Source organism: Chelon labrosus (genome assembly GCF_963514085.1).
Source record: "Chelon labrosus genome assembly, chromosome: 19".
Classification (NCBI taxonomy): Eukaryota; Metazoa; Chordata; class Actinopteri; order Mugiliformes; family Mugilidae; genus Chelon; species Chelon labrosus.
The window spans coordinates 401457-419417 of record NC_140352.1 but is presented as its reverse complement, the minus strand read 5'-3'; the positions used below and the strand labels follow the sequence as shown (position 1 = coordinate 419417).

At 42.5% G+C, this 17961-nt stretch overlaps 2 protein-coding genes across 2 annotated transcripts in view; both read right to left on the bottom strand.

Annotated features, from left to right (window-relative positions):
• Positions 1 to 2569, bottom strand: part of LOC311504587 (glutamate receptor ionotropic, delta-1-like) — a gene marked incomplete at both ends in the record, with an annotated part of 347750 nt that extends 345181 nt beyond the window's left edge. Inside the window, one exon of the mRNA XM_084567775.1 lies at positions 2488 to 2569. Within this exon, the coding sequence (XP_084423901.1) occupies positions 2488 to 2569 (82 nt within the window). The remainder of the gene's footprint in view (positions 1 to 2487) is intronic.
• Positions 2570 to 7302: 4733 nt separating this feature from the next.
• On the bottom strand, positions 7303 to 12339 carry LOC311504853 (neoverrucotoxin subunit alpha-like; the record flags this gene model as incomplete). The annotated part of the gene is made up of 3 exons (XM_084568185.1): positions 7303 to 8634; positions 9054 to 10514; positions 12249 to 12339. The coding sequence occupies 3 exons, from the start codon at positions 12337 to 12339 to the stop codon at positions 8090 to 8092; spliced, it is 2097 nt and encodes a 698-aa protein (XP_084424311.1). The 3' UTR covers positions 7303 to 8089.
• Between the last annotated feature and the right edge of the window lie 5622 nt (positions 12340 to 17961).

The following is a 17961-nucleotide window of genomic DNA, read 5'->3' as shown; positions in this document are numbered from 1 at the left end:
GCTGGGGGACGTCCCCTCATGCCATAGGTCTAGGCTGCTGGGGGACGTCCCTTCATGCTATAGGTCTAGGCTGCTGGGGGCCGTCCCATCATGCTATAGGTCTAGGCTGCTGGGGGACGTCCCTTCATGCTATAGGTCTAGGCTGCTGGGGGACGTCCCTTCATGCTATAGGTCTAGGCTGCTGGGGGCCGTCCCATCATGCCATAGGTCTAGGCTGCTGGGGCACTCAGCTCCTGTCCTCTAGTTTCTTCTCTGTTAGGGGTGCTACTGCTGTGTAGCATGTTAACAGTTGCGTGTCCCCCTCATCTGGTTCTGGTTCTGGTTCTGGTCTCTTCCTGGGTTTTTTTCAGACTCTGGTTCAGTAAACCATTGTTTTAATAAATAAAACTGATTTGAATTGAATGTGGTGGAATAAAGTCAAATATTAAATTAGGTCATGTGTTGATATCATTTCATTCATTCATCAGCCCTAACCCCCCCCCCCCCCCCCCCCAACCCTAACCCTGCTGAGGTTCTCATCCATCTTGTCTGGTCTGTGACTGGACCCTCTGACTCTGGTCCTTCTTGCTTCTAACCTCCTCTCAGACAAACTCATCTTCCTCCACAAACAGCAGAGCAGCTGTTTCCCCTGGTTTCCTTCACATTCGACCAAAGAACGTGGGACGGGACTAATTAGAGGAAACAGCTGCTGCTGAGATCACATGACAAACAGAAACCTGGACGCTGGTGAACCTCGACGGATGAACACCGACGCCGTAAGTGGGTCAGGAGGTTAAAACAGCTCAACCGAGGGTCCAGGCTCTGTGTCTCCATCTGAATCAGCTCCTTTACAGATCAAAGCACCTCCTCCTCCTCCTCCCTGAAACCTCCTCCGTCTGAGCCGGCGGAGGAGAGGACAAACAGACCAGGATGTGTCACCAACGATGAGACGGAGACAGATGCTGGGACGGAGGCTGGAACACTGTCACATCTGATCTGAGTGGAGACGACGGAGGCCCTGAACGCAGCCTGAGCTCTGCAGCTACGAGAAGGAGAGCTGGTTCAAAGAAAAGAAAACATCTGGAGATAAATGTGTCAGTGTGAGGAGGCGCTGGTTAAACACAATGAAGAACGTCCTTTAACCCAGAACGGCCTCCAGAACCTGGAGCTTCAGGAACCAGCTGAGAGGAGGTCAGCACAGAAACCAGAACCTGGAGCTTCAGGAACCAGCTGAGAGGAGGTCAGCACAGAAACCAGAACCCTCCAACTCCTCCAAGTCGTGTCTGCGTTCATCGTGTTGTGTTTACTGTTCTACGTCCTGATAATCTCCTATCAGTGTTGTCAGACTTTCTCCTGAGGGACAGTGAAGTATCCGTCCATCTGTCCATCCGTCCATCCGTCCCTCTTCACTGAAACACTAGTTCTAAATAAAGAGAAATCCTCTCACATTCTAAAATCACTCCAACTAGGAAGTGTGTTCTTTAAACTGAATGGCTCTGACTAGAACCCCCCATCCTATCCTCCTCCTCCTCCTCCTCCTCCTCCTCCTCCTCATCTTCCTCCTCCTCCTCCTCTCTCCTGGCTGAACCATACAGGCCACCGCAGTGATGCTCTGAGCTGCAGGAGAGATCTCTGAAACCTCCTCTCTCTCTCTCTCTCTCTTTTACAAACTGATGGACTCATTTCTAAAATGAAGGCAGTCCTGTGGCGCATCCAATCATCTGGAGGCGAATCAGTGCAAACTGGGGAGTTGCTCTGACTCTACACTCCTCACATTACTAAAGAAATAAAAATAAAGTCCCAGTAAATGAGAGGAGGAAGGAGGAGGCAGCGAAGAGAGAGATGTGCTCTGCAGCTCCACAACTGATCCAGAGCCCGAACAGTCGGCGTTTGTCCCTTTTGTCATCTCTTCCCCTGGCAGAGTTGATTAACATTTCACTCACGTCCAATTCAAAGTTCAGGCTTATAGATGAGGGAGAGAGAGAGAGAGAGGGATGGAGGAGGAGGAGGAGGAGGAGGAGGAGGGGGGAGGGAGGGAGGGACGAAGCGAAACCCTCCAAACACCCACGTCGGACCAGTTTCTGTTGCCAGCCTCAGGTTTTCAGCATGTAAATGAAAATATGCAGCGACGGGAGCTCTCTGGATGGAAGGATGGAGAATAGAGGGATGGAAGAAAGAAGGACGGATAACAGAGGGATGGATAACAGAGGGGTGGATGGAGGGTTGGCGCGGCGCAACACTTTGCGGGCACTTGTACCAGGCTGCGCTGCGTGAGCCTGGACGCAACAGCCTCCCTCCTCCCCCCTCACCCCCCTGGCTTTGGATCGGAATGACAATCAGCTGAGAGGAGGTCTGGAAAGCAGCGCATGCACAGAAACCCGGAGCCCTCAGATTCCTGCAAGTTGAACACCTCTAATCTGAGCCCGCTGCACAAACTAAGCCGAGTCTCAGAGCTCTGCTCCGCATGCAGCCCCCCCAGCCCGTCCCCGCCTGCAGCCGGTGTCTTACCGATGTGGATGATGGAGTCTGCGCTCACTGTGTTGCTCTGCAATATCCACAGGGAATGAAACAACAATATCAGCAATTCCATCTCCAGTTTGAGCCAAAGAGGCGCATCCACGGATCCACCTCGCTGATTCTTGTCTTCTTCTTCTCCAGTGATGAGCAAATCCAAAATTAGCGTCGGTGCGTAAAAGCAGCGGCAGCAGCAGCAGCAGCAGCGCTGAGAGGAACCAGCAGCAATAAAAGATAAATCCGAAATCCCTGAAAACCAAACTGTTGGCCGGAGTCAAGAGGAGGAGGAGGAAGAAGAAGAAGAAGAAGGGGTAGAGAAAGAAAGAAAGAAACAGAAGCTTCCAGGGCTCCGGAGAGAAACAGAGCCGGGTAAAAGAGGAGGGAAGAGGGGAAGGATGAGAGAAGACACCGGGGGTTTGTTCAGAGGTTGAGATCCGCCGGACGAGCAGCTCTGACTCTCTACCTCCGAGTCTGAGACATAACACACTGCACACTGCGGAGGAGGAGGAGGAGGAGGAGGAGGGACGCTCTCTCTCTCTCTCTCTCTCTCTCTCTCTCTCTCTCTCTCTTTCTCTTCTCCTCCGACCCACGTGACTGCAGAGCCTCTATCTACGGCGCTGGAAGCCCGACCGGAGGAAAGAGAGGCGAGGGATGGAGACGGAGAGAGCAGGTGGGATGCTGGCTGGCTGACTGACTGGATGGATGGATGGATGGATGGATGGAGCCGGCGCGCACCGCGGAGGAGACGAGGTGAGAGGCAGAGGTTGTAGCGCCAGGCAGTGGGTTAGCTCGGTGGGTTTATCGGGATGATTCGGAGCCAGAGGAGCGGAGAAGATGAACTTCACCTCCGATACAAGTTGATCTGTTCCGCGCTGCTTCGCTGGTTAAAGTCCGGCTGCTGGACGCGCTGGATCTCCTGGTGTCCGTGCGTAAAGTCACAGTTTCATGTTTTCTTCGAGAAGAGAAAGGGAAGGCTGGATGAGCAGAGGAGCTCCGTGACAGAGAGCAGGGGGGTTCGTGCGTGGAGAGGCTGTGGATGAGACGCAGCGCACGGACTCCCCGAGAAGCTTCCACTGATCCCTGGAGCTCCACCGGAGAGGAGGCGGCGGGGTTTCAGGCGGAGAGGGCTGCGTGGAGGATTTTACAGAAAGGAGACCCCAAGAGGAGAAGAGGGAGTCTTAGAGAGAAAGGTGGGAGGAATGGGGGAGTAAAAGAAAACCAGAGAGACACGGGGTCCCGGTACCGGAGGAGGGGAGAGACGGAGCCACCGGAGTCTCAACAAGTTAGCAGCTCCTCCGGGTTTCATCAAACCTCTGATGATGAACAGGTCACTGAATGTCCCCGTCATGTCATTCCAGGTGAGTGTGGCCGTGGCTTGGCGGGAAGCTGCAGATCACTGCACGTGACTTTACAATTAAAGGATATTTCTTGAATGAACCAGAGTCAGAAATGTCCTTTAATTGTTTGGTTAAGTGCAGCTGGAGACTTTCAGCACCACGGTCTGACTGGACACACCCTCTGGACCCGGACCTGGACCCGGACTCGGACCCGGAAGTGACGAATGAGACAATGCGGAAGTGACAGGATCAGGTCAGGGTGGGGTCAAAGGTTTGTCTCAACAGGTCAAAGTTTATTCTCCGATGTCTCAGAACTTCTCTGATCTGAACCATCAACATGTTAATGAGCTGCTTTTATGTTAATGAGCTGCTTTTATGTTAATGAGCTGATTCATGGGCTCAGGTGAGTCTCCTTGATGCAGGTGAGACCTCTTCCTCATCATCATCATCGTTAATAATTCACTTGTAAAAATCAAGACATATTTATTTACACATTCTGAATTAAAGTCTCTTTTTAATGTGTCTCATAAACATCTGTAAATTATTTGTGTCTTTATTTATTCAGGAAAAGATTTTAATTAGAGGCTGATAAAATAAAATCCTTTAAAACATTTAATGAACTTTAATGAAATGAAGAAGAAGAAGAAGTTGCACATGAGTTTATATCAGATTATTATTATGAGACATGACTGGATTATTATTTATTCTTTATATATTTGATGATGAACTGATCATGCTTCTTGTCTCTATCTCTGTGAGGACATGACACAGTCACTAACTTCAACATTTACCCTAAAACCAAGTCACAAACAAACAACGTGTCCTCACAACATCAGTGTTCCATGAGAAACTGGTCCCCACAACGTACTACAAACACCACACACACACACAGGTCGAGTGTAGTGGAGCGTCACTCCTCCTGCTGGTGACAGGCGGTTACTGCAGGGCTTTTATTCTGAAGGAGATACAGGAAATGAAAACTAATTAATGGATCAGTCACTTCCTTTATGAACACACCTGATTATTAGAGTTCCTATCTGTGTGAGGACATCTGGACTCTTTACTCATTTATTAGTTAAATTAGTTTCATTTTATTGATCAGAATAAATCAACTTTAAACTACACAAGTGGCAACGTGTCACGTTTTCAGTGTAAACCTGAATGAGGACGAACAGCTGATCAAACTCTGGTTTCAGACTCCTCTGGCTCTAACGACGGTCTGACTACGTCCTCGTGTCTCTGAGGTTTAATCAACCGTCAGGAAACACTTCACCTTCACAGCTTCTTCTTCTTCTCACCACCGACAACAACCAACAACAACCAACAACATCCAACAACAACCGACAACATCCAACAACAACCAACAACAACCAACAACAACCAACAGAGGGAACATCTGGAGATGAGAAGGTTCAGTCAGACGCAAGAAAACGAGTCTGTCTCAGAACAGAGAGACAGAGGATGAGAGCAAATAACCAATATAATTAGATTCATACAATAAATAAAACATTAAATAAGTTTAAAGAAAACAATTAATAAAAACAAGAAAAGAAAAATGAAAGAAACAAATACGCTCAGAGGAGGGAAATCTTCCATCCTGGAAAATCTGTCAGTGGAAGGCTCTCACAAAGATAGAAACAATCCTCAATAAATAAATAAATCATCTTCTTTATCTTCAGCTTCTTTATCAATAAATAATTATTTTATTTTTAGGCGAAGCGAAAAATCACACGTCAAAGGTCAAAGGTCGGCTGCTCCAGCTCCATCAGGAACGATTCAGTCTGAAGTCTGAAAATAAAAACTCTTTCATTTATCATCTACATGTTTGTCCCTGAACAGTAACTGTTGAAAGTGACTGGACAGGCCTCTGTTTCTCTGTTTAAAATCTCCACCTTAATGATATTGCCCAGCCGTGTCTCTCTCTAGCGTGTACAGTGAGTGTGTGTGTGTGTGTGTGTGTGTGTGTGGGTGTAGGTGTGTGTGTATGTCTCTGTGTCTCTCTGTGTTTTTATGGGGGGGGGGGGTATGAAAAAGTATGAAAAGAGCCATATAAATAAAATTTGATTTGATTTGATTAAAATGTCCCAATATCATCATCAACAGTCACATGACTACATCAGACTGATGGAACAACTCAAATATGTTGAGAGAAGTGTAGATCAGTGTTTTTCAACCACTCTGCCGCGGCACACTAGTGTGAATCCTAAATAAATCCTCTCTGACCTTGTTCGCTGAAGGTTAGTCTTTAAATATAAATAAAACAAATTTTATTGTATTCCGCTCAAATAGAAACCGAAATGATGTTGAACATGTGTGTATAGAAATAAATGGTAGAGCTATCGAGAGGGTAGACTCCACTAAATTTTTGGGAATATACATAGATGAATTTTTAAGCTACAAAAAACATATAAATGAGCTGACTAAGAAATTATCCAAATATGTGGGCTTATTTTGTAAAGTCCGACATTTTCTTCCTCTTGAAGCTCTACTAACTCTGTATCGGTCTCTATTTGAGCCCCACTTGAACTATTGCAATGTTATATGGTGTAATTCATATCCCAGTTACCTTGAGAAACTAAAGACCTTACAAAAGAAGGTAATTAGAGTAATATCATGGACCAAGCTAAATGCCACCTCTGATCCTCTTTTCTACAGATACAAACTCTTGAAACTCACTGAATGTAACACTTTCCATAATGCCTGTGTGATGTATGATGTAGCATTTAGACGCAATGACAGACTCTGCCATCTCATCCCAATTTTTCTACCCACTCATGAATACAACACGAGAGGAAAACAACTTATAAAGGGAAAGAGACGGAAACTAAAATGCACAAGTCTTAGTGTGACCGTTAAAGGACCACAGACTTGGAATGAGGTTGAGAGCACGATTAAAGAGTCTGCATCACTGTCTATTTTTAAAAAAAGATTAAAACAAAAACTGCTGCTAAATTATGTCTAAATCAAGCTCAGCTTGCTGTTTCTAGTTTCATCTACCGGTGCCTGATGTGTTGATATTTGTATCATTATTGTGTTGAACCATACCTTTTTGTACTGATGGAATTGCCTTAGATGGTTAGGGTTAGGTTAGTTTGTTAGAAATAGGAATTGTTATTGTCATAATATACTATATTGCTGTTGATGTCTCTGGGCCCCCGTTCATAAGCTACAGAAGCTTTTGGGGTTACCCTTTTTTACAAGATCATGTTACTGTGTATTGTGAATTTGAATTTGTATGTTGTATTTTAAAATGATTTGTAAAATAAAACGAAATAAAAACGAAACTAGTCACAAGTAAATCTGACAAAGCAAAAATAAAGAAGATGCAGATGGTGATCAGCTCAGGACTCAACTTTATTGAATATTTTGCTCCAACAGGTGTCAACTAGAGAATAACATCACACCACATATATGGATCCTTTAAATCCATCCAACATGTCTGAGCTTGAAGTTTTTATTACACTCTTCACACTTAGTTAAAGAAAAGAAAGTTTAAAGTGATGAAATCCAACAAAAGTTAAAGTTCAGTTAAAGATGAAGTTCAGATTCTCAACACGTTAGCTTTAAATCAAACATCACAAACTAAAGTAGAATCATGTCGTGTGCAGGACATTGTACGTACAGATGAAATAAACCAGTATTATGAGAGGAGTTCATGGTGACCTGTGGAGTCACTTTCCTCTGATCCACTGAGCACACGTCACTTTAAAGAGCAGGATGTGAAATCATGTGTTTAATGTACGTTATCAGAACTGGTGTTTGTCTAAAGCAAAATCCACACGTGTGTTATCTTAAACCTAATCAGAACAACACAAATATCTAAAAGCAAAATCACTTCAAACTGTTTTACTACATTTTACTAAAGTATAACTAAATTGTCTCAACCCTGTCCCTCCACATTTCTCAGTTTCTTTACAGGAACCCCTCATTCCTCTATTTATTTCCCTCACTGCCTATTTACCAATCAACCTCTCTGCATCGATTAAGGCCTGGTCTCTGTTGGTGAAACTAAAAGTTATTTGCTGCCATGGTGCATCAAGTTAAACTAAAATCAAAATTCAGCGGCTGTGATCCTTTGTGCTGTTTTCAAATCTAAATTTGTGTCACAGATAAAAGTTACAGCAGCCAGACTGTCCAATAATCTACTTTCTGGTTAATTGTAAGAATTATTTGCTTTTGGGGATTTAAAATTACAACTGTTCTATGACTTCGGGTTAAGGGATAGAAAGTATTTGCTGCTGAACGCAAAGTGTTTCCCGTTACTGGATGGGACACAGGCCAGCGTAGCTGCCTGTAGAGTAAACCCAGAATGCTGGGTAAACAGGGTCTGTGAATGTGGTGTGGAAGGTGTAGCGGTGAGTCAGACAGTTATCAGAGACGCTGTAGAAGGACAGAGTCCCTGCAGGCCAGTCCAGATAAACCCCGACCCTGCGTCTTCCAGAGCAATAATCAGAGCTGCTCCACACATGACCATTACGATAGGCAACAAAGTAACCCCCCTTCTCACCAAAATACCAGGACATGGTGTTACTTCCAAGCGTTGTGTCATAACCGTTCCCTTTCCTTCCTATTCTCTTGTAGGTAACAGCCACTCCAATATGATTCTTTGAGGCCTCGTTCCACTCTACCTCCCAGTAATGCTTCCCCTTCAGCCCCTCACTGCACATAACCTGGGTCTGACTATCAAACCTCTCTGGGTTGTCATCATACGTCTGCCATGTTCCACAGGTGACCTTCTTGTTGTCCTCTGACAGACTCAGGTAGCCGTTCAGAGTCTTCGGGTCCAGGTTGAGATCGCAGGCGTCTGGAGGAGAAACCAAAACACAATCTGACATGATCCTTGTTGATTGAGTCTTCAATGCGTAATCATCTTCGACACATTTTTGTCTTTCATAGTTTTAGTTTAACCAACTTTTGTCCTCTGTGTAACTATTTATGATACAGTATGAAAATTTACACATTTTAGCTAACTTCTTCTCAGGTAATTATTTCATATTGTACATTTCTTTTTGGATATTAAAATATATTCTTTATATTCAAATATTCAAATAACATTTGATCACATCAAATAACGTCCTAGTCTCAACTCGTTAACATTTCGTCGTAGGTTTTGATCACCAGATATTAGTTTGAGCTCGTCAATGTTTTAGTCACAGAAATAAACACTGGTTGGAGCTAATCTGTCATTAGACATTAAGCTGTACAGTTTAACGAGATACTTACACCAGATCAAATCGGTTTTGTCTGTCAGGGTCTGCACATCAGGGAGGTCCGGCTTGGAGAAGTTTCTGGTGATCAGCTCCGTCCTCCTGTAGTGGTAGATGGTTCCTCCTCGGTGTTCCTTGTCTGGAAAAACCGACACCAGGAAGCAGAACCTGGTGCTGCTCTTCAGGCCTTTTGCCAGGTTAATGAAATCTTCAGCAGTTTTTCTCATCTGGTTTTCGTCTTTACCTGAGAGTAGCATCTGCTCTTGGACTGGCGGGGGGACGTGGTCATGGTCGTCGTGATGTGAGTGTAAGTAGTGTGCCATCTCTTTAAGGATGGGGTCTTCTTTGTCCAGGAAGGTGAACACAAAGCAGAGGACGTGATCCACACCTCTAGCTCGACCCTCGTTCTTTATGTCTGACTGTTCCTGGACGAACTTTATTTTTGGAACCGTGCTCATGTCCCCTGCATAGGACCGGATGATGTCGATCTCTTTCTCCATCCAGTTCTCCAAATTGTCAGAACTGAAAGGTGACTTCTGCCTGTCATCAAACAATTTCTCCACAGAGGCGTCCTTCTCTTTACCTGCACGGATGGTGGGAAACTTTGCCTTCATGATCCCCCTGACCATAGTCATGTAGTCACTGCAGAGCTGGAGGAACATTTTCAAGTTATCAGAGATTATGGGGAAACGCTTGATCACATCATCTTCCAGGTATTCGGTGCATCTCATTTCTGCGTTTCTAACATCTTCCATAGTATTCTGAGCCTTCCTCAGCAGACCCGGGCAGATCTTTTCTTTCAGCTCTTGAGCCGTGGCACAAAATGTCTTGAGCGGCGTCAGCATGACTTTCAGAGGAACACCATTCCCTTTGCTTTGGTCCAGCAGCGTTGGTAGCTTCTTGTAGATGTCCACTGCCTCTTTAAACGTTGTAGGGTTTCCTTCAAGATGGAAGTCTCCAAAGAAATGACAGGAGAACTTCTCACTCAGTTCCTTTTCCTTGCCACACAGATTCATTTTAATGTTGCCCTCAACCTCAACTTTAGGAATATTCTTTATCATAGCTTCCATTTGACCCTGGACTTCCTGAACGCTACTAGCATCTAATTTCTCGCTGTCAAACACAAAGAAAGCATTCGCCCCGTAGAGGATGCCAGTGACGACATGTGTTGCAGAGCAGCCAGAGATGTCAGTTTGCATTTTCTTGGCTTCATCGTAAGAAATTGACAGCTTCTTAAATTTGGTGGTAGCCTTGTACTGAAGTGTCACTCTGCTCTGATTCTTGAACTTCTTCTTGTCGTTCAGATACCTGGCCGATCCTCCAACTTCAATCATTCCTCCCAGAAAACTGGCCTTCATGGACGCATCGATCTCCAGCAGAGACGACTTCTCTTCAATGGAATCAGATACAGTAACGTAACACCTGCTGGTGTGCTGGTTATCCTCATCTATTGTTGGTTTATCCCACAGTATGAGACCTGGAAAAAAAACAGTTTCAACAACATTTATCCTGTTTAGTTTAAATTCATATTTACTCAACACCAAGCTGAATGTAATGAAACAATAATGTCAAAGCTTAGACTACAACAGCTGTCTGAGACCGCTGAGAAACAACAAACAAAACACACAAACTTATTACTTATCATTATATTATATTATACTACATGTCATATACTACATGTACACATTACCCACTGCTGTCTTTTGTAATAGTAAATACACTTTTGCACAACTGACGGTGATTTTATAATTATATATATAATAATTATTATTATTCCTCTTGTATATACAATATAAATATATTAGGGGTTGGACTTCAACGCGTTAGTTACAATTAATTAATTACAAAAAAATTAACGCATTAAAAAATTTAACGCATTTAATTGCAGTTTGTGTCATAAACAACACGGAACTTTTGTCAGTGCACGATTTCCTGGTACACCGATTACACTGATGCACATGTCAGAGATCGGCTAACAGCTAACGGCTACCAACATGGAGGAATCAGATGAAAGCACGTTGCTAGGACTGATGGAAGGCACATTTTATTTTAAAAACTACCTGATAGATGCCTTGATAAAAGCGGAGTTTTGTGCAAATTGTGCAAAAAAAAAAAAAAAAACAGAGTTAGCATACCACCGAAGCACTTCAACCCTATGGTACCATCTAAATCAAAGCATGTTGTAGTGACAGGAGCCGCCGGAGCTGTTAGCACTAGCAGCCCTGGTCTGAATACGGACAAGACGAGTCGGCAACACAAAATATTTTTTGTTTGTTTGTTTGTTTGTTGTTTTACCATTTAAAGTCAGTACTGTTCTGAAAAAGTACATAAAATATTAAAATGACAATTTTAACTTTAGCTCTATTCAGTTTTGGCCAGGGATATTTTCTTTCTTTTTCTACTGTTTTGAATTGAAATGCAATTAAATGTATTCTTCCAGACATTAAAAGAGCTTGAGTTTACAATATTCATGTCTGTGTCTATTATGTGATTCAGTCGTCCACTAAAATCAATTTTTGGGGCAAATATTGTTATGAGATTAAAATGTGATTAATAGAGATTAATTAATTACAAAGCCTCTAATTAATTAGATTAATTTTTTTTAATCAAGTCCCACCCCTAATATATATATATATACACATATATATATATATATATATATATATATATATGTGTATATATATATATATATATATATATATATATATATATATATATATATATATATATATATATATATTTTTTTTTTTTTTTTTTTAATACTGTAACTGTTTTTGCAGCTTTCTTTTTCTGTTGCTTGTGATGCTGCTATGTAAACATCTGTCTGTCTTAGTTTCTTCTGCATTCTCTCACTTTTGTGCAGGTTGCGACACACACAGTTTTCTAGTCAGCTCTGACTGAGCTCTAAACACAAACCAACCATCAACGGTTTTAGACCTGGGGCAAACATGTCCAAACATTTCTGGTTGGAGAGAGATGATGAAGGAATGAAGGAGGGCTGCTGTCCACCACCAGAGGAAATAAAACCATAAGAAAATTTCTGGAATATTCATTTTCTTTAGCCATGTGTAAAGCTTCATAGGAATGTTGCCTCTATCAAAATAATGTGTGCATGTAGACGTCGTGACTGAGCTTTTTCAAGGAGCTAAAAGTGATTCCTGAGGACTCTACTCATGTCTTCTGTGCAGGTGTGACTGAAATCATAGTTTACCTGTTATCACTTTGTCTTCGTAAGCATCGTACAGATCCCCGAGGGTGAAAGGTCGACCGAGGGCAGCCAGCGTCATCTGGTCTGAGGACATGTCTCCAACCTGAGAGAAAACATCCAACATCACTGGAGGTTTAATCAAACTAATCAAACCAGTACCACACTAATCACACATTCCTTGTCAGTGAGAAAGACAAATGAACTTCACGTGCAAGAACAACGCCAGTCAGAAAGTTCTTTACATCAAAACATCCTGACCCTGGTTTTGTAGATAAAGTATGAACCTGGACGACTGAGAACAGACACTTCTAGTGAAGAGGATTGTTGTATTAAAAGTTTAGATTATTTCTTACGGCCCTGAATGATGAATAATAATGAGGAGAGTAACCAGGTGAAAGACACATCGTATCCATCTCAGATCAGGTTATCAACATAATGAGCATTTAAACTTCTTAACATCACCTCAGATCATATCATCCTCAGCCTGTCACACATAAGCATTTTACTTTCTCCATCGCTGTGAACAAACTAAAGCACATAAGGAAGGATCAGGAGCTTTTCACTGAAGCAGTTTGACCCGGTCAGTTCTGGATCTGTAGGAGACAGGAAGACAACAAACAATAAGCATCAGTCTTGACCTGGTGAAGTAGAGATGAGTAGATCAGCTGTGAGAGTCTTCTGGACGTCTTCCTGGAGCTTCCAGTGTGATGTGCAGCCAAGCGCCACAGCCTCTGATATATCCTCCTGGAGACTCCTCCCCTGATGATTATCTGTCACTTATTCAAACTGGACCATGATCAACTATTCATCAACAAGGAGGAGATCACGTTTGACGTGTTTTAGCGACGCCTATTCCTCAAATGACGACCTGGAACATTAATAAAGATTTCATTCGTCTTTTATAAAGTCAGCAGTTTATTTATGCTTCATCACATTTAAACCGTGCTAAATTAGACATTCATGTTTGAACCTCAGGTTTAGTTTAATTTTCCTCAGCGGTTCTGTTTTCTGGAGATTTACAGAAAATATTTTATAGATTGCAGATGTTCTGAAGTTTCCAGCTGAAATAAATATTTCTCTGTGTTGTGTTTGTCTCCTTTTCAGTCTCTTATAAAATCTGTACAAGCCACAGATAGTCCTCATGTTAGATGTGAATTTATTTCTAAAACGGAACCAAAGCGCTGAACATGGTAAAAATATAGAAAACACAGAAACACATCTTTATAAACCATTAATTAACTCACCAACTATTAGTATATGATGTATAAATGCATATTATTTCTGAATTATATTATGAACACTGATTACTCATAACTAGTTTATAAATACTTATACTTACACTAATATTTAATTTATGAATGATGAACTAATCATTAGTAAAGAATATGTGATTGTGAATAAAGAATAAAGCATTAATAAACTGCTGATGTTCTAAAAGATAAAAGGTGTTCAGCTGTTAGACAGTGTGATGTCAGGTGTTTGCATGTTCACCTGTCTCCTCATATCTCCACATACAAATGAGAAACCGTGGCAGACTTCTGTGGAAGTGATGGTGCTGACGGTTATCTTTGCTTCTCATCACCTGGAACAGTTGGTGGTTTCTCTGGTAGAGGAAGACGCAGCTTCAGGAACAGCTGACACATAGAACACTGAGGTCAAGTCCCAAAAAATCCACCAATAAATTTAGGAAATAAGACAAAAGGTTTTAAGAATAGACAGAAAGACTGAGCCTAAGAAGGAATGGAAGCTCAGTCCAGTTTCTACAGTTGTCACCAAGGAGTGACCAACCTGAATCTTTGCCGGTCTCTCAAACCTTTTTCAGGACTTTCTGAATTTGTCGCACAGCTTTGGACTCAGAGGAATCCTACAGAGAGAGGATTAATTCATTTAAACGTAGTTGTGGAGTTCATGCTCAGTACTGCTCCTTATTTGCTTTTCTAAATGACTTAATAATGACGCGTTCTACTCAGGAGATCTTAAAACTGTTTCTCTGGTTCACTAAACAACTGTCGTTACACTCATCTGGGAACGCATCGATCACCAGAACAACTGGTTTAAGAAATTTAATTCAAATCTGACATTTTCCCTGCGTTTTGACAAGGAAGAAGAGATGTTGAGTGTCCTTGTGTGTTTTGAAAAAATAAAAATAAAATGTATGATTATGATTATTATTACAGAGCCAGGGAATGCACTGGTTGCTGGTTTTATAATACTGCAAAAATCAGAAGAAGTCCACATGTCTGTCAGCATCGAAGCCACGTGAATGACAGTTATTACAGTAGCGTAAATACACATTCAATAAAAGCTTTTTTAAAATAAATGTCTGTAAAGCATTGATTAGATCATTTAAAATGGAATTTAGTACTCTAGTTAGTAGTGCAATACTATTCAGCTACCATGTGTGTTTTCTACATTTCTTCTTCATATTATTCTGGTGTATTTGTTCATTCAGGAAAATGAGCCAATATTACATATCAGTGAGGAACTAAAGTCAGTGAACCTCTGGGAAGATGACAAGTTCATTTGATGAACTTTGACCAGTGAACTCTAAAAGAAAATGTCAGGACTTTGCTGAAGTTTTGAGTCATTTTATAAAGAATTGTAGAAAATTCTAAACAAAAACTGTTTTGCAGCTCTGTTTATATCAAAAGTGTTTTAATCTGCTGAAGTTTTACATTTAAATAAATGTATTGAATGCTTGTCCTGTGTATTTATTAGACTGATACTGGAGTTTCTTGTCCTGTTGGCCTGCTGTGAATCTACCTGAAGATACCAGCTGATGTCAGGTGTTTGCATGTTCACCTGTCTCCTCATATCTCCACATACAAATGAGAAACGGCAGCAGACTTCTGTGGAAGTGATGATGCTCATGGTGATCTTTGCTTCCCATCCTCACCTTATAAGTCCACATTCAGTGTCACTTTGGTGTCTGTCAAGAACAAAGGAGATACGTTTGTCCCCAGGTTTGAAACAACCACATGTTCATTTTATATCAAGGAGCTTAATGAGTAAACGACTCCTCCAGCAGAGATAGAATAACTGACTGGATGATTTCTGTGGAACATTAAAATGTGCAGACAGGATGGAGGGAGGAGGTGAAGTAACAGACAGATTATTCAGACAGGTCCATCTACTGTCCTCTCTGTCTCTGAATGTGTCCTCCTCTGTTTGTCTCCAACCTGCTCACTACATCTAAACCATCCATGATGCTACAGCTTGTCTATGTGAACACATGGAGCAACAAAACTATAACTTTAATAAGCTGTACTTTTATATATTTCTGTAGATGTTTCTAAGAGGATTAATTATCTTGATTGTAGTGAGATCAGCTGTTAACTGAACCAGAGATGACAAGGGTTTAGACAAACACGTTCTTCTCTGACCTCTGACCTCTGACCTCTGACCTCTGGTCTCAGATCAGTCCTATTCATCAGATCAGTTCTTCCTCTTCCTTCATCTCTCTGTCTCTCTGTCCCTCCTCTTCATCAGAGACGGGAGGAACCTTCTTTCTGCTCCACTCTCAACTCCATGGGGGACATGGAGCAAGGTGTCTCCTCTTCTTCCCCTCCTCTTCTTCTTCTTCTCCTCCTCCTGAGGCTTCACTCTGAGACTCAAATCTCTGAGGACTCAGTCACTCCACACGACTACACAACTACTACACAACTACACAATACTACATACCTACTACACACTAATACTACACACAGACACACAGCGCAGAGAGAATTAAGCTAAATGTGTGAATTATCTTTAATGATTCAGAAACACATATTCATGTAAATTATATTAATAAACTTCTACATCTTTTATATTTCATACAGTATTTATATCTTGTATATTTTCATATACTCTTACCTTCTATATACTTGTATGTGCGATGGGACTCCTCAGACTGACTGGAGGCTTCCTCTCGCCGTGTGGAGGTGGAGCAGGAAGATGAATCCTCTGGTTTCTGATCGATGGAGACTCTGAGACAGGACGTCAACATGTCGCTCTGAATCCTGCAGCAGCTGGAAGACGACAGGACGTCAGCAATAAAACCATGAGGATGAAAAGTCAGACTGAAGACGTTAACAGTAAAACGTATTATTTCTCTCCTCTGATCTCAACACTCACAAAACTTTACTGTTTTAAAACCTTTAAACTAAATCTAAATAAACAGCAACTTTCATCTGAAATAAATAAATAAATAAAATAAATGTCACCATTTACACGTTTATTGTTTTGTATTTTTGATGCAAGTAATTATTGGTTGATTCCACATTAATAAAACAGCATAAATGAAATTATTAACCTTTTAAAGATTAACAAAGATCTCCCATGGCCATGAAGGCGGCCATTTTGGAAACGGCTTCCAAAAGCCAGTGACTGCAGAGCCTGGTTAGATCCAGCAGGTTGTTCAGTCTGATGAACCAGTTAGTTGTGGTCTGGGACCAGTTCATGTTTTAAAGGTTTGTGTCGTAAATGAAACAAACATTTTAAACCAGATTCCAACAAACATCAGTCACTGATTAGATTTATTTATCTTTTTAGTGTTGGACGGATGATTCTCTGAACCGGCACCATCCGGACTCTGCTGCTGTTGCTAGGCAACCAGGTGATACAGGCTATAGTGGAACCAGAGGAGAACTCAGCCAGACTTCCCCAAGACATCTGAGCTGAATGGTCCCAGAGGTCAGAGGTCAGAGGTCAGCACATCTAGGTCCACATCACGCTGGACCCGACCCCCAAGACTTCAACTGCTACTGCTGCTGAGGCAGACAGGGAAGCTCCCCCCACCCAGGTCTGATCCTGATCCTGATCCTGATCCTGACCCTGACCCTGACCCTGATCCTGATCCTGATCCTGACCCTGCTCCTGATCCTGACCCTGACCCTGATCCTGATCCTGATCCTGATCCTGACCCTGACCCTGATCCTGATCCTGATCCTGACCCTGACCCTGATCCTGATCCTGATCCTGACCCTGGTCCTGCTTCAGGTGGAGGACAGACGTCTTTGTCTCAAACATCAGAGACAAACTCATCATTTCCACCTTTAGACTGATTTCCTGACTTCAAGTAAATCTGAGTTTCATGAATCTGCAGCTGGATCAATCCTCCTCCTCCTCCTCCTCCTCATCCTCCTCCTCCCTCCTCCTCGTTCCTCCTCCCTCCTCCTCCTCATCCTCCTCCTCCTCCTCCTCCTCGTTCCTCTGAACCACAGCTCCCTCTGTTGGATCTCCATGTTCCTGCAGCATCAACCTCCCTGAATCTAAAGGAGACCCAGCGAAGGAAGGAGCAGAGGATCCACCAACGTCCCGGTCTTTAAATCTGACTCATCCTCTAAAAACATTTACTTGGTTTTTATTCTGATGCCACAAATCTTTAACTTTAATGTCGTTCTAAACTCTAGAGAAACATAAATCAGGAATAGAGGAAGAGAAACAGGAAGAGGAGGAGAGGAGGAGGAGGAGGAGGAGCAGGAGGAGGAGATGGACAGATGTTTAATTTCCCAGCATGCATCATGGCGGCGTCTCTCCAGTCAGTTTGTCCTTCAGTGTGAATGACTCCTGATTGGACGCGCTCCGCTTCGTTACAGCCAATGAAACGGCTCGTTGCAGCGACACAGTCTGAAGATCAAACTGATCTGAGTCAGTGAAGAAACATCAGGATTCACTTCCTGCTGCTGCTGCTGCCAGATTAATAATCAGATTAATGATCAGATTAATGATCAGA